The following is a 17,088-nucleotide window of genomic DNA, read 5'->3' as shown; positions in this document are numbered from 1 at the left end:
CAGGCTCTCCTGAGGTTTGTTATACATGTTATTGAAATACAGAGGCAATAGTAAAAATTTACATATTAAATTATATTGTCTTACTATTTTAACTTGATTAACCTGGGAAATAAACATGAGAAAAAAAATACACCTAAAAGTCTTAGCATTAACATAGAGTTTGCCTTTGTCATTACACATATAGTTTGCCATTTCTACATATAATCCATTATCCACGTGCTAATTTCCAAAATGGGAATCTCTTCTATAGTGTAACACAGAGATCACTGCAGATCCCATTCCCAGTACTTTCACTCACACACCCATCCCTGACTCATGTTTGATCCAAATGACCAATGAAATGTCAAATCAAACAGCAAAGAGCATCTTGCAAATAGCACCAGCAAGTGAGAATTCTTTTACATGAAACACAATATTGGATGGATAGTTTTTCTTCCTAATGCCTTCTTATGAATACTGTGCATGTTCCTCGGAAGGTATTAGTGAGTACGACCATCTCTCCAGTCTAATTCGAACACTGCTTTAATCAGTGTCTTTATTAATATATTTTCCACAATAGAAAAGCACACTCATACACATACTCATATAAAATGCAACAAAGAACATAGTTTCAACATTAATCATAGTTTAAAAATTAACATTTCTAGAACCATGAAAGCTTAAAAAAACAAAATTTAAAAGTTGAACAGTTTCGTGTATTTAAGACAAATACATAAAAGGTATTTTAAGGCAATTCATTGCCCCCTTCCAAAAGAGTTGCAATAGCATCCAATCGCACCTATGATATTAGATGATGGCCAGAAGCCTCTGACATCTTTAAATGGGAAGAGGAGTCATTCTAGCTATGTTCCAAAATGTCAGAGCTAGAAATGAACAAATTTTAAACAATAATAAGTCGACTCAATATTCAGTCATCCAACAACCAGGTAAATGAATCATCACTTTATACAAGGCTCAGATAGTCTAAAATGCTCTTTGCTTCACACATATACTACAAAACAATAATTAAAAGTCACAATGCAAGGGGAAATACTATAAGATGTAACTGTTGTAGACCTTATGAGAGTCCTTTACTTTGGAAGTTCTGCCTTGAGGAATAACCCCATGCTAACAGACCTATGTTCCTTGAGGTCACAATGCTCAATGGCACAGGGGCAGCACTAGGATACGATGTCTCTAAGACTCAAAGGAGAGACACAGGCTTTGATGGTGTAGAGAAGAGTGAGGGAGGGCGGCGTAATCAGCCATTCTACTGCTTTCTACTGGAACAGCTCCCTAATCAAGAGCGCTGGCAAAGGCCTAGAGAACAGGAGGGAAGTGAGACCAGGCTCAGCTAAACATGGAGATGTACAAATCATACTGGAGCAGTTGTAAGGCGCTGTCCCCACGCTCTCAGTTCTTCAATCCTGGACACAGCCTCCTTACCCTTGTGTGTGCTCGCTCTCCTCTGACTTCTCCAGGAGAGCATGGCTGCCTGCTGTTCTCTGTAACCCTGGACGTGTGTGCGCTCTCTCCTCTAACTTCTCTCTCTCTTCTGTACTCTCTCACACCTTTCACAGGTTGACCCCAAACTCAAATTGGAGGAAATATGAAGTATTTGGGGTTTCCCTAAGCAGCAATCTTTTCTTGGTAAGCTGCTTTGGTAGCAGAACTACAAGGAATTGTTTCCAGGAAACAGTTATATTAGGATAAGATTATCCTAAGAGGGGTCTGTAGGTAGACAGGAATATTTTAGTCTGAGTGAGAAAAATATGTCCTAAAAATGAAGATAAGGAATTTACAGAAAAATACTAATACTTGAGTAATAAGAGGGAAGGGACTACTCATAGCCCACCTACCTGTCTTGAAAGTTTCTGACATTTAGAAAAACTAAAAATCAACCTTTCTCTCCTGTTATGCTTTTGTATTAGATTAACAGGCGCTTTACATCAGGAGGGCATGAAGCCACTTAAGCACTTGTGGGGAGTTTCTCTCTGAAATGAGCTAACGGAGGAGAGAGCAGGAAAGCTCACTCAAAGAGGTCCTCAAACATCCGCTGACCCATGGCTATGTATGCCTCCTTTTCCTCTGGCGTCATCTGGGCTACCAGCTCTGGACGCTGGCTAACTTCACTGTAGGAGAATGGACAGCCAGCCACCATAACAATGGGGTCATCAGCTACTTCCTCAAACTCGTCGTCTTCCTCGTCCTCATCCCGATGATGGGGAGCCACAGCTGCTGGCCGGGGCGGGGAGTCGTCATCCGACTCACTGGTCTCGCTCTCCGAGTCACTGCCATTGGCGGCAGTCACTGGCGCGGATGCTCCCACTGAGCCGGCTGTCGCTGAGGAAGTCTTTTTCTCATGAATGAGTAGAGCTCGCATGACCTCCTCATTGTCATCAGGCCCTGCGTGGGCTTCCTCATGCTCCTGAAATGTGTCCACATCGATGCCACCTGGAAGTTAAAACCCAGAAAGTCACAACCTCACGATGCAAAGAGCATTCATCTGTAACTAACAAAAAATAGACTTCAATGTGTTCTGTTTAAATTGGTGACTAACAGTGCAGACTTTACTGGCTACATTTTCTGAGCTGCTGTTCTACAGAATATCTAAAATGTTCCTTAAAAACTAAACCTTAAGTAGCACAATGACTAAGTCCAAGGAACTTGCAGGTTTACATGCATTTACCCTTGCCCATGAGCTGCACTATTTTAGGAGGTGACAAAGAGTGTACCTTCTAAGACTCTGGGTTAGAACATGTGGGACAGCAGCCAGTGTACAGGGCACGAGGGCACAGCCCTTCACCTTGCTCAGAGTAAAAGCCAGAGGCCTTACAATGGCCTATAAAGTGCTACCTTCTCCTGGATACCTACCTCTTCCTGTTCCCCCCACCCTTATCTGTACTCTATTCCAGCTACAGCTGGTATTCCTTGTAAAGACAAGGCGCAATCTCTCAGGGTGTCTGCACTGCCTGTTTGCCCTGAAGAGTCCTCCTCTACTGTCCCTCCATCCCATCTTCCATCCATCCCAAGTGCCACTTCGTGAGGCTGTTTGTGCCCGGCACCCATCCTCTAGCACAGAGACTCGGGCCGACTGCCTCTTACTTCTCAGGGATGTGGAGTCTGCCACAACAAAACTGTATTTTCCTTATTCACTGTGACCCTATTCCTGCACCGGGACAATACCTGCCATGTGGTAGGCACCGAGTAGGAATTTACCAAATGAATAAACAAATGGTAGTTTCATTTTCCTGAAGCAAACTGCACTAATTTCAAACTTACTCAGAAAGGTGCGTGTAGTACCTATACGTGTGGACAAGGAAACACTAATGCTCATAAAAACAGAGATTTACAAACCTAGTTCTTGTTTGACTGAACTGACAGTACAACATGCTGGCTGTTTTTAATGCTTATTGCTCAAATTCACACCATGAATTTTTAATAAAACCAAGAATTACTCAGGCATTCTTTAAGCCGATTTAATTTTTGACAAAATCCATGCTATAGCCATACTCCTGACTTCTTATTCTTACCTTCCTTCATCTCTTCAGAACCATAGGCCCCTTGGACAGTGCTCTCTCTCAACCAAATGGGCCTCTCTTTGGCAGATTTCCCCTCCAGCGAGGTGCGATGAACATCATCTTGGTCATCCATATTAATGACCACATTCTGAGTATATAAGTCCTCATAAGAGGGGCCTTTGCTGGTCCATGCTTCCCGGTGGTGCCCGCCTGCCAGGCCGGCAGCCCCAGCAGTACTGGCTGCTCGGTCCTTGCTGTAGAAAAAGATTAAAGAACAACAAGAAGAAAAGTTAAGGTCTGGGCACTGAGCATGAAGGACTGCTGGAGGGAGAGTTAACGCAGTAGCAGTTTGAACAGAAGCTGCCCACTTATCCGGCAGGCATGCTTCAACAACTCTCAGAGAGCTCTCTAGAACCCAGGGTGGAAGCTGTATGGATTACATCAGACTTAAACTCTGCAAACACTGCACCTTCTCGCGTTTGTGAAAAACCAACGTTTAGAGATTGTAACATGTCCATTAATTTGCACGGGGGAGAAGGGCAACGAAAGCCTAAAGATACTAGTCTGGCAAAACAACTCCTAGTCATATTTTCCATGAAAATTTTGTTTAAAACAAAACAAAATAAAGATTACTGTATTTTAAAAATATTTTCCCAGTTTAACTTTAACCTAGGGTGGTTTTGTGGGCGGCCATGGAAGAAGTTAGGAAGTTATTCTACAGCGTCAGACCTCAACTTAGAATTAACCATCTCCTCCTGCCACTCAGAGGACAGAGCGCTCTTCAGCATGCCGGTGCACCTTTCTGTTTCTACAGCTACACTGACTATCTGCCCCCACCATTCTCCCCCACACAGGGACTCTGATCTGTTCTTGGTCTGGTCTGCTCTTTACTTCTACGGCCTTCCTTGCCTGTTGGAACGCTCTAAGCCTGATGGGTCCTTCTCTCTCCAATCACTGGGCTTCCCCATTTCTATGAACCAAGCCAAGTTTGCCTTCTCCCTCGGCTTCCTATTTTCCCTGCTTTAACGGTTTCGCTTTAACCGATTTGTCTCTAAGGTGCCTTTTAGAGGTTTCACCCCACAAGCAATCATGCTTCCTGAGATACCTGCTCAGTCCACATCTCTTGTGATGTTTTCCAGTGCCACAGGTACTCTAGACCTTATGATTTCCCTCACCTTCTCTCACAGTTCTCTAAGTCATTTCCCTGCATTCTGCTAGCCTTTTGGAAGCCAGCTCATCCTAAACCTAAGCAACATTCGTCATAAGCCACTAGGAACCACCATCCTTGCTGTTCTGCTCACTAAGTCACTTTCTTTCTTCCTGGGAAAGAGCTCCCTGGGCTGTCTGTCACATGTTGAACTGAGGTTCCTCTCATGTGCCTGTGTTCAAGAGTCTGGCTGGCTACTTGTCTCTATAACCCTATGCTTCTGACAACTCTCTATAGGTAGTCTCAGGCTTACCTTAGCCCTCCCGCCCTGCCTCTTGGTCCTATACTTTTGAAACCAAGCAATAAGCTATTTAATGCCCACTTTACAGCAACTGCCTCTGCATTCTTTTCATTATCCTACCTGCACCCAGGGATACTCTGTGCCACTCTTGCCTGCAGCCTTTCTCCCTGGCACCAGTTCTATCTAGTCTTAATACTTTCTTTTAATTCCTCCCTACTGTCTCCTTGCTCCCACTCTGGATCCGACCAAATAGATCCACTCCATCTTTATGTCTTGCTTTTGTAATATTTCATGACACTATTGCAAGCACTTGATTTCCCTCTACCTTCTGTTCCTTTCTGTATTCAAATAATGTTGCCTTTTGCATTGTTTACCACTTGCCTCAATTTGGCCATATCTGTCACCAGACATTCCACCTCCCTTACTGTAACCCGACTACTTACTTCAGTGTAGCTCGGCTTTTTATATTGCGTTCCCCCTTGGCATTCATGGTCCTTTCATTTTCCCGTCCTGATCCATTTTTGTTTTCGTGCTTATCCTACATGCAGAGTTCTCCCTGCTCATCTCACCGTTTCCTCAACTCCTTTCAATGCTATGTTTTGTCTATCCTCAGCCAACATCTTCGCTTTTTCTATCTTCCTCAAAAGTTGCTTCCAGAGTCAGCTAACTCCAGGCAAGAGAGAAGAAAGGCACAGCACTCCGGTGTGAATCTGTCTTTACTTTATTACTGTTGTTACTTGGTCAACTCTCTGAGACTGTTTTTCTTTATACATAATCCTCAACTCAACCTCAGGGTTAACTTTGAAGACTATCTCATGCAGTCAAAAGAGGTACTATGAAGAGAGAAAGAAGAAAATAGAGAGAAATGACAACAGGAATGAATGAAGAAGAGCAACCCTTAAAATCTGACTTCTGGTATCCTTTTACAGAAACTCAAGGTAGATTTTTATTTGTAGCATCAATTAAATGGCAGTAAATCTTTACATCTCACCAATGAGTTGACTTACTGAGTTAAACCTCAGCCTGCTTGTGATGTGGACGGTGATACTTCCCTGCTAACTAGGACTCCTCAGTTTTTGTTTACCATTTTTACTTAAATGTTAACGGCTAGTTGCTCCAAAGAACTCTGAACTTTCCCAGCCAAAGTGAAACTTAGCTGGTCTGAATACCAATTATGTAATTTTATCCCCCTTATCAGAAATTGATTTAAAATAAATATACAAAGTAATTCTAGCCAGTAAGACATAGGGGAACAGATAAGATAAAGGATGTTTCCTAGGAACGTTTCTTCAGTCACACTTAAAATAAGACACAAGGAAAGGATGCCATTTTCTCTGCATTTGGATATTTTCATCTGCCGGTAATCAAGATTACCTTAGGGTAAGACAGAGATGGTGACCTTAGGGCAGCTCCCTTCCTAGTCCTAGGTGGATGATACACAGGGAAGAACAGAGATGGAAAAAGAAATCATAATTGAGCTAAGAACAGCACTAAGTCAGAGCCTCCGGCCACAGAAGACAAGTTATCACAGGTAAAGGCATCCTAACTGACACATAGTATTAGGTGTTAGTCCACAATAACTGAGTTATAGAACTCTCCGTACAACTGGGAAGAAATGCAATTAGCTCAGGACTCCCTATTTAACAGTAAATAACAGAGGGAATTAAAACAAAACATAGAAGGATCACTAGAAAAAAATCATGCTGAAGGAGGCAATCCAGACCAAAAGACAAAATATATATTCGCTTCTATGTGAACGTTAACTGTTAGGTCTTTGATAAGCAGCCTACAATCCACAGAACCACAGAAGTTAGGTGCAGAGTAAGGGATGGGAGGGTAGCAAATGTGATCTCCTTAGAAAGAGGAAACAGAGAGAGACATCACAGGGACTGAAAAGGGAAGATCAAACGGAGAGGACACAGGAAGGAGGGGTAAGCAGGAAATCCAGAGGGACAACTGAACTAAGAGCTATTTGAGGGCTTGTACGGAAACCTAATACAGCAGAGGTTTTTCTCTCTCTCTTTGAGATTGGGTTTCTCTGTGTAACCCTGGTCTGTCCTATAACTCAATCTGTAGACCAGACTGGCCTGGAACTCACAGAGGTCCTCCTGAGTGGAGACCGAGATTAAAAGTGTGCACCACCACCACCTGGCAGTTTCTTAAAATATATACATATATGAAAGAAGTCTAAATTGGAATCACCAAATAACAGGGGAGACAAAGCCCCAAACAGACATCTCTTGTCACCAAATGAATCTCCAGTACTGGGAACAGGTTATCTAATTGAGTTGTTGGCCAACAGTCCCATGGAAAGCCCTCCAAAACTCAGACTATTGCCAGGGTCACTGGCTGCTCTCCATAAACTGATGGTAAACACCTATTGCTGAAGACAACCCTGCACAACTCTGAACACGGAGAAGTCAAACTGGTGCTTATCTAGACCCTTCGCCCCTACTGACTAGTGCTGATGGTAAGGAGGTCCCTGCACGCTGCCAGAGGAGAAAGGGAAACGCCAACCCCGCTAAGAACACGGAAATCTACAAGGTGCCTGCCTGCAAGACACACTGGCGCAATGGCGGCACGTGAGCTGCGAGCGTAGCTGACCACTATCTGATTGGAGTTAAGGCCTACTCCATGCGACGGAGCAAACCATCAACACTGCCCTGGTTGGGGGTCAAGGATCTGAGACTGGGTAAATATGGATCTAGGGGAAAACCAAATACTACTGATCTGCTAAAGGGCCATTGCCATAAAATAACTCCTGACAATATTCTGCTATACTAACGTATCAGTGCCTTGCTCAGCCATCAACAGAAGCTTCCCCAGGCAGCAGATGAGAGCAGACACAGAGACCCACATCTGGACAATGTGCAGAGAGTGAGAGACCTTGGAGCAGCTGGTCCTACATGGGCTGCGCTGTCTCATTAAATCCCTCCCCTCAGTGATCAGGGAACTGCGGAAGACGAGGCGGGGAAACTCTAAGAGTCAATGGGGATGAAAGACACCAAGGAAACAGGTCTTCTAGACATAAGAGTGCTGACACACAGACAAACTCACAGACTGGGGCAGCGTACACAAGGCCTGCACATGTCCAAGTCACTGGGGTCCCAGCGCTGTGGAGAAGGGGACACATGACCCCATCTTTAACCCAGAAGCTAATTGATAATCACTCCAATTGGTAATCACTCGCAAAGGAAAAATTAGTTTTCTCTAATGGAATCACACTGGGTATATAAACCACACCTAAGCGCAGGCCCCATGCCTGCCAACACAAAATGAACTCAACAGCATTTTTGGAGGTATTTTGTCTGATAAAGCTTTCTCTGGGTTTTTCCCTTTCCCCTTTGCTTATATATTATGGTTTCCAGTTTTGTTTTAAGAAATTTTCTATGTATGTGAATATGTGTCTCAGCATCTGTATGTATTTCCTGTGCCTTTCCTATGGCTCTTTTTTATGTTTGTTTTGTCCTATAAATTATTTTATCTTATACTGTTGTTGTTATTATTATTTAGATGTTTATGTTTTGTACTGAGAAAAGAAACACTGTGGATTTGTGTGACTGGGGAAGCGGGAAGGATTTAGAAAGAGTTGGAGGAGGGAAAACCAAAATCAGAATATACTGTATGAACGAAAATCTATTTTCAATAAAATAAATAAATAAATAAATAAATAAATGACAAAACAGAAACGCCAACCCCCACACAAATACAATCGTAATTGGCTCTAGAGTCAGGAGCAGGGTGGTGGATATGAATTCACCTTAGTATCAAGAAGAAGGAAAGGAAGACAGGGCAGAACAAGAGAACACTCCCTGACACCAGTTCTCACTCAGGCAATTCCAAAAGTAATGTAACTCCTATGGGTTGGAAAGATGGCTCAAAGGTTAAAGGCTTTGCTGCTCTTGCAGAGAACCTGGGTTCACTTCCCAGTACCCACAGGGTAGCTCACAACCACCTGTAATTTCAGTTCCAGAGGATCTGACACCTTCTGGCTTCTGTGGGCACCAGACATATATGTGGTGAACTTACATACATGTAGGCAAAACATTCACACACATAAACTAAAAGCAAATAAATCTTTTAAAACACAATGCCTTTGCCAGGCGGTGATGGCGCACGCCTTTAATCCCAGCATTTGGGAGGCAGAGGCAGGAGGATCTCTGTGAGTTCGAGACCAGCCTGGTCTACAAGAGCTACTTCCAGGACAGGCTCAAAAACCACAGAGAAACCCTGTCTCGAAAAACCAAAAAAAAAAAAAAAAAAAAAAAGAACACAATGCCTTTTCATGGCATGGTAGAACCAAGCCTGCCTAGTGATTCAAACACCACAGCACATTGAAAAAGGAGGAAGGAGCCACTGTTAGCAGTATTAACTCGCAGGTAGACTAAAACAAAATGCTGTATGCTCTCACTCATACATAAGCCCTAGTGTTAAATGTTTACACGTGTGTGCATGGGAGTACACACGCGGCTGTTGGTCACAGCACTAGAGAGAGAACAAAACTAGGAAAGTGGAAAGAGGAGAGGGCTGTGTGGGATGCAGTGGTGTCTGTGGGGGCTGGAAGTGGAGGCAGGGGCCTGGCAGAGAAATCAGGGAGGAGGGTCAGTAAAAACAAAGCACGTATGCCAACACTCTAGCAAAGCGTACATGCTAATATGAAAGCAAACAAAAATCTATAGGAAAATGCTGTATTCCTGAGAGAAGTTTGGCCTTTAAAAGTTGACTACGAGCCGGCAGTGGTGGCGCACGCCTTTAATCCCAGCACTCAGGAGGCAGAAACAGGTGGATCTCTGAGTTGGAGGCCAGCCTGGTTCCAGGACAGTCAAAGCACACGGTGAAACCCTGTCTCAAAGAACCAAAAAACTTAAGAAAAATTAAAAAAAAAAAGATGACTAAGAAAATGTAAATATTCCCAAGAGGCACAACTAATTTAGGATTAGCTTCAACTGGCTGAGTGCCGCAGGCCTCCGTTCTACTACAGTCAGTACAACAAATCTGACCACAGCACAAGTTAGTAAGACAAGCGCAGCGGAGCTGAGAACCTCTGGGACATCCAGTCTTCAGTCTCTGGAGCGTTCACTCCGGCCCTCCAAGATCAAAACCAAAGCAAGGTGGGAAAGGTCAAGGGGAGGCTTCCACTCACCTCTGCTTCAGGGCCGGGATTTCTGTGGGTTCCGGTTCAAGTATCTCATAGGCCAAGTTTACATCCTCTGTCTCCCGAAGCAAGGCATAAATGGGCTCAATTTGTTCATTAAATCTTGCCAAAAGTGTGCGAGCATCTTTCTTGGGCATTGCTGATTCGTCTTCTTCTACCTCTGTGTGGCAAAAGGTACAGCGGAAAGTTCCTACGGAAAAAGTCAAATCTCAGGTCAGAAGTCTGCCAGAGAAGCCTTAGCTCCATGCCTCCGCCAATGTTTTAGTAAAACTTTCACACCAAAAGTCAGGAAAAACTGTACAATGATTATCTATATACCTACCATCTAGATTCTACAATTTTCTAAAATTTCTACAATTTCTCATTTACCAGACGTGTCCATCTTTAAACATGCCCAGCATTTTTATACATCTCAAAATCTCATCCCCATAGCTTTTGAAAATCACAACATTTCTAATACATTTATATTTATTTTAACTTACAGCTTATTACTTAAAGCTTAGCGCTTTCAAGTTTTCTTCATACATTACACATCTGAATTAGTATTTTAGAAAACGCCACATAAATACCTAAAACTAAAAATTGTTTGTGGTCCCAGGCATTGCCACGGGGCTACTTCTTTCACTTGTGGTGTTTTGTTAAGAGTTTTTAACTGTGTGTTTGTGTGCGCGCACACACACACACACACGTGTATGTGCAGGTACCTGTGAGGACAGAAGATGGTAATGGACCCCACAGCTTAAATTGCAGGAGGCTGTGAGCTGCCTGACAGACATGCTGAAAACTAAACGCCGATCCTCCTCCGCAAAGGCACGGAGTGCTCTTATCCAACAGCCACCTCTTTAAGGGCAATTGCTTAGTGTTTATAAACCATTTACATTCAACATAGAACTGCAATGATCTCTAGGTTCTCCTCCCCAGCCCCAGTTCCTGTACCACCCTAGTTATTACCCTAACCTCCTGATCTAAAGTCTATTTGATAGCTCAATCTCGAACACCTGCAAAGTAAAATCAAGGCCCTGTAAAATTTGGTCCCAAAATATTATAACCCAGTCATAAACACCTGTGGTTAACAAATCCTTTATTTACGCAGTGTTGCTTCTAAAGTATGCACTTGCACTTTTTGATCTATACACTAATTCTGGAAAGGGCCAGCAGAAGCAAGGCTCTCAAGGAATTCATAATTTGTCAGAGACATACAGCTAATGCAGGAGAATAACAGCGCCTTTAGCTAGGACTGTACCACGATGGATAGGATCAAGGTCACCCAACTAGCTGGTGATGGGGAGGAATCAAATCCGCTCAACTATGATGCTAACTAGTGTCTTACTGCCTACAGTCTGCACTACTGCCAGACTTGCCATTCCAGTTTGGCCTTCCTCCCAGGGACGTGCATCCTCCTTTCCTACAGAACTACCCGAGGGATTAAGGAGGATAATTGAGTACTAGTGCAGGACACATAACAAGGACTATCTCCTCCCCTCCCAGTAACAGAATAAACAAAATAAGCATTTCTATTTCAGCATGACACCAAATCCTCCAGACATTTCCCAATTGAATATGTTTCCAGGCCTCCCACCCGCATGGCCAAGAATAAGTGAATGCTTTGATCACTCACCGCTTCTACAACATTATCTTCTCAATTTTGTACATCTATCCTCAGTATGGGAGAGGACAGACAGTACCTCAAAGCTAGGAGGCAGCCCAGACCTCACGGCTAGGCTGTGGTTGGTTGGTTGGTCAGAAAGACTGTCACATTAAATGTAACAATCAAAGAAGTGAATCAGAACCAAGTCATACAGAAGCCTGCCTGATAGATAGACATGGACTCTGCAAAACCATGGACAATTTCCGGTGAATCTAAGTTACTACTGACTCTCTGCCAATCAGTTTTACCCTTTTGCTATTCTAGCCACATACGTAAGATATGGCTATTAAATTTATAAAACACCCCATCAAAGAACTAACCCCATTTTTCTTTAACATTTTAAAGTAATATTATATGTGTATTTGTGTGTGTATGTGTGTATACAGTCACATGTAAACACCCATATACACGTCATAATGTATACAGAAGTCAGTTCTCTTCCCACCCTGAGTGTAGGTCCCACTCAGATTCTCAGGTTCAAACTCAGGTTCTCAGGTTTGGAGGCAGGTACCTTTACCCACTGGGCCAGTCAGCAAACATAGAAGCCCATTTTTTGAATCCTCTAGAAAATTACCAAAGTCTCTCAAGCACCATGTTACTAAAACAGTTGAACACACCTCTTGACATGTAGTTTCTCTTGCATGTGCAAATTTAAGTGTCTGCTATATGCATGTCTGACTAAAGAACACAAAGATTTTGGAGTCATCAGGGCTGGGAGGACAGCTCAGACAGTAAGTAAAGAGCTTCCATTGAAAACATGAGGACCGGAGCGCAACCCCATAACCCAGGCTTAACAAAGAAAAAGCAGGACACGTAGCATGTATTTATAGTTCCAGGGAACTATATCCTAGGGAGATAGGCAGATCCCTGAGGATCAGCCTGCCTAGCCTACGAGACAAGTCCCAGGCCAGAGAGACACTCTGACTTTAAAAATATAAAATAAAAAGGACGGCATCTGAGGAACCAACAAACAGGCTGCATGCTCCTACATACAAACCAACATGTACATACAAAAGACATGAGAATAATCAACTGGACAAGAATACCATTTACCAATGTTATAAAATAAGTAATTTTCCTTTTCTTTGTTGATAAAAAACATCACATTGCTTTTAGATATCTGAATATATGTTATTCATTGACTGTTAAAACAGATATGCTTTAGAAGCCCACTTACTACAACTACTGAAAGCTCAAGAGAGGCTATCAGACTAGAAAATCAGATAGGAGGGTACAAAACATAGGGGTGGTAACTAATGCCCAAGTAGATCACATATCCAAAGAGACTCGGGAGAGCTAGTACAAGAATCAAGAGACAAACTCAAGGCAAGAAAGATCCTTAAAACAAGAGATGCCAACTTCCCGTGGAAAAACAAAAAAACCCAGGATAGCTAAAACAATCCTGTACAAAAAAGAACTTCCGAAGATATCACCATCCCTGATTTCAAGCTCTACTAGAGAGCTATACTAATAAAAACCACATGGTATTGGCATAAAAACCGACAGGTGGATCAATGGAATCAAATCAAAGACCCAGAAGTAAATCCACACACCTATGGACACCTGATTTTCAACAACAAAGTAAGTCAAAAATTATACAGTGGGAAAAAGAAAGCATCTTCAACAAATGGTGCATGTAGAAGAATGCAAATAGATCCACACATCTATCACAAAACTCATTTGCACAAAACAAGTCATAGTCAATAGAAGACCTCAATATAAATCTTCAGTGTATCTGAACCTGATAGAAGAGAAAGTAGGAAATAGCCCTGAACACATTTGCACAGGAGACAACTTCCTGACAGGACACCAATGCACAAAGGCTAGAATCAAAATTAATACATGGGACCTCACTGTCAACAGGACAAAACATCAGCCTACAGAATGGGAAAATGTTTTCATCAGCTACATGTCTGACAAAGGACTAATATCCAAAATATATAAAGAACTCAAGAAACTAGACATCAACAAACCAAATAATCCAATTAAAAAATGGCGCACAGACCTAAACAAGAGAATCTCAACAGAGGAATCTCAAATGGCCAAGACACACTTAAAGAAATGTTCTATGTCCTTAGCCATCAGGAAAAGGCAAATCAAAATGACTCTGAAATTCCACCTTACACCAGTCAGAATGGCTAAGATCAAAAATAGAAATGACAGTTCATGCTGGAGAGGATGTGGAGCAAGGGGAACACTCCTCCACTGCTGGTGGGAGTGCAAACTTGTACAGCCACTTTGGAAATCAGTATGGTGGTTTCTTAGAAAATTTCCCGGTTCAAAACCTCAATCCAGCCGGGCGGTGGTGGCGCACGCCTTTAATCCCAGCACTCGGGAGGCAGAGGCAGGCGGATCTCTGTGAGTTCGAGACCAGCCTGGTCTACAAGAGCTAGTTCCAGGATAGGCTCCAAAACCACAGAGAAACCCTGTCTCGAAAAAAAAAAAAAAAACAAACCTCAATCCACCACAAGACCCAACTATACCATTCTTGGGCATATACCAAAAGGATACCCAGTCATACCACAAGGACACTTGCTCAACTATGTTCATAGCAACATGATTTGTAATAGCAAGAACCTAGATGTCCCTCAACCGAGGAAAGAATAAAGAAAATGTGATCCATCTATACATTGGAGTATTCAGCTGTTAAAAACAATGACATCATGAAATTTGCAGGCAAATGGAGGGATCTAGAAAAAAAAATCATCCTGAGTGAGGTAACCCAGACTCAGAAAGACAAACATGGTATGTACTCATAAGTGGATATTATCTATAAAATAAAGGATAGCCATGTGACAACCCACAATCCCAGAGAGACTAGATAACAAGGAAGGTTCATGGGAGAGGCAGACATCCAGATCTTCCTGGGAAGGGGAAATAGCAGAGACTAGTGTTTGTGTTGCTTTCATTGGTTTAATAAAGAAACTGCCTTGGCCTTTTGATAGGGCAGAAAATTAGGTGAGTGGAGTACACCAAACTGGATGCTGGGAAGAAGGGCAGTGTGGCAGATGCCATGAAGCTCCTGTCTGAGACTGACACTGGTTAGGGTCTTTCTGGGTAAGCCACAACCTCGTGGTGAACACAGATTGGTAGAAATGGGTTAGATCAGGATATGAGAGTTGGCCAAGAAGAGGCTAGATATAATGGGCCAGGCAGTAATTTAATTAATTCAATTTCTGTGTGATTATTTCAGGGGATAAGCTAGCTGGGAGGCTGGACGCGGCCAGCTCCCCTTATTACAAGAGACTTTACAAGTGTACCGAGGGCAGGTAAGGATGAGAACATGAGCAACCAGGTTGGAGCGGGGAAGGGGGGCGGGTCACAGATGGGACAGAGGGGGAGAATACTGAAGGAGACTACTGGAAAGGGGGGGGGGGGGTATTTTGGGATCAGGTAAAAACCTGGTGCAAGGGAATCTCCCAGGAATCTACAAGAATAACCCCAGTTAGGACACCTAGCAATAGAGGATGTGTAGCCTAAACTGGCCATCTCCTGGGATCAAGCAAGACTTCAAGGGGAGGGAGTGGGAAACCAACTCAATTTACAGAACCTTAGACGTACAGTCTGTCCTGCCTATGGGATGTGCTGAGGTAAGGGTGGCCTAGAGATTGAGGGAGTGGTCAACCAATGACTGGTCTAGTCTGAAACCCATGCCAGGAGAGTAAGCCCACCCTGACACTGCCTGGCTAGATGACCCAGAGACCTAGGATAGAACCAAACACAGCTGGAGGGAAAAAAAAGTCAATGAAATGAAGCTTAATGATACTCTGCTATACACATAGATCGGTGGCTAGCCCAACTTCATCAGAGGTTTCATTGAGGAACTAGTGGAAACAGTTGCGGACCCACAGCCAAGCCTTTGGCAGAGCTCAGGGAACCCTGCAGAAGAGGGGAGAGGGGATTACAGGAGCCAGAAGGGTCAAGGACACCACAAGAAAACCCATAGAATCAACTAACCTGGGCTCAGGAGCAAACCGACAACCACGGAGCCTACATGAGATTGGCCTAGGCACACTGCCTAGTTGTGTAGCTTGGTCTTCTTGGGGGACTCCTAACAGTGGGAACAGGGGCTGTCTCTGACTCTTTTACTGGCTTTGGGACCCTACTCCTCGCCGGCTTTAATACAAGGGGAGGTGCTCAGTTTTACTGCAACTCGATGCGCCGTATCATTTTTGTTCACATCCATGGGGGACCTACCTTTTCCTGAAGAGAAATGGAGGAGTGGATTAGGGGGTAGGGACTGAGGTAGGGTGGAGGGAGGAACTGGGGGTAGAGAAAGGAGGGGAAACTGAGGGCAGGATGCAAAACAAACATAACTAAATCAATAAAAACGATGACGATACAAGCAGAGGGCAGGCTGGTGCCTTTCTGTTGGAAGTTTGACTACAACACCGGTGGACGCATGGAGCTGAGGCTTCTCTGGAAGGCTTCCCACCTCTGACTGAGACTTGAGTTTTCTAGGAACTTTCCACTGTACCTTCTGCCACATAAATACCTAAAACCAAAAGCTGTTGGTGGTCCTACACAATGCCAAAGGGCTATTTCTTTCACTTGTTTTTTTTTTTAAGAGTTTATTTTTTAATTGTGTGTTTGTGTGTGCATACATACACATGTATGTGCAGGTGCCTGTAAGGCCAGAAGACAGTAATGGACCCCTGAGGCTTAAGTTACAGGATGTTGTGAGCTGCCCGACAGAGATGCCCGAAACTGAAGTCAAGTCACGTTACAGAGAACACACAAGCCAGATCGTACAATGGGAGCAGAGAAAGGGAAAGCTACACAATACTGTGGACAAAGTTGACGATGATAGGATAGGCAAGGAAAGGGGTTATATATCTGTTCTCACAAACTATTAAAGAAAGCTACTTTATAAATATTCCCATGTATTCATCAGAGGCAAGTATGTATAATATTGTCCAAGCTTGACATATATGGGAATAAAGGCTTAGAGATAATAAGTTTACTACATTACATCTTGAAAACAAAAACCACTAAACCTTGATTCAAAACACTCTGCTTCCAAAGACTAAACTCATTGTACCACCTGAATTACACACCCCTTCTCCAACGTATTGTCTAATCTAACAAACTTGCCCAGAGCCACTTGCTTTGGCGCTAACATAGAGGAATGGGATGTCTTCCTTTAAAGGCAAAGCTGTATAAACTATTAAACTAGGTAACTGCTTCTAAAAGTACTTTTAGTTCTCTTTGATAGTCTCTGTAGACGACCACCTTCAACCTGTCATCTTAGGTCCTATGTTGGTGTGGGTGTTTTAGTTCAACAGGTATTTAGGAGCTGCGGTTGACCTTACCTTGCATGGCTTATTTTTGAATTCC

At 43.3% G+C, this 17,088-nt stretch overlaps 1 protein-coding gene across 1 annotated transcript in view; it reads right to left on the bottom strand.

Annotated features, from left to right (window-relative positions):
* Positions 1-506: 506 nt before the first annotated feature.
* Gtf2e1 (general transcription factor IIE subunit 1) overlaps positions 507-17,088 on the bottom strand; it is a 30,445-nt gene continuing 13,863 nt past the window's right edge. The window contains exons 3-5 of the mRNA XM_041673419.1: positions 10,092-10,293; positions 3,513-3,754; positions 507-2,433 (exon numbers count right to left, since the gene is read on the bottom strand). Of these exons, the coding sequence (XP_041529353.1) occupies positions 2,009-2,433; positions 3,513-3,754; positions 10,092-10,293 (869 nt within the window). The 3' untranslated portion in view covers positions 507-2,008. The remainder of the gene's footprint in view (positions 2,434-3,512; positions 3,755-10,091; positions 10,294-17,088) is intronic.

Source organism: Microtus oregoni, unplaced genomic scaffold (assembly GCF_018167655.1).
Source record: "Microtus oregoni isolate MIOR12 unplaced genomic scaffold, Mior012 000023F_ref0000262, whole genome shotgun sequence".
Lineage (NCBI taxonomy): Eukaryota > Metazoa > Chordata > Mammalia > Rodentia > Cricetidae > Microtus > Microtus oregoni.
Note: the sequence above shows the minus strand (reverse complement) of the source record. Positions and strands in the feature narration are given on the sequence as shown.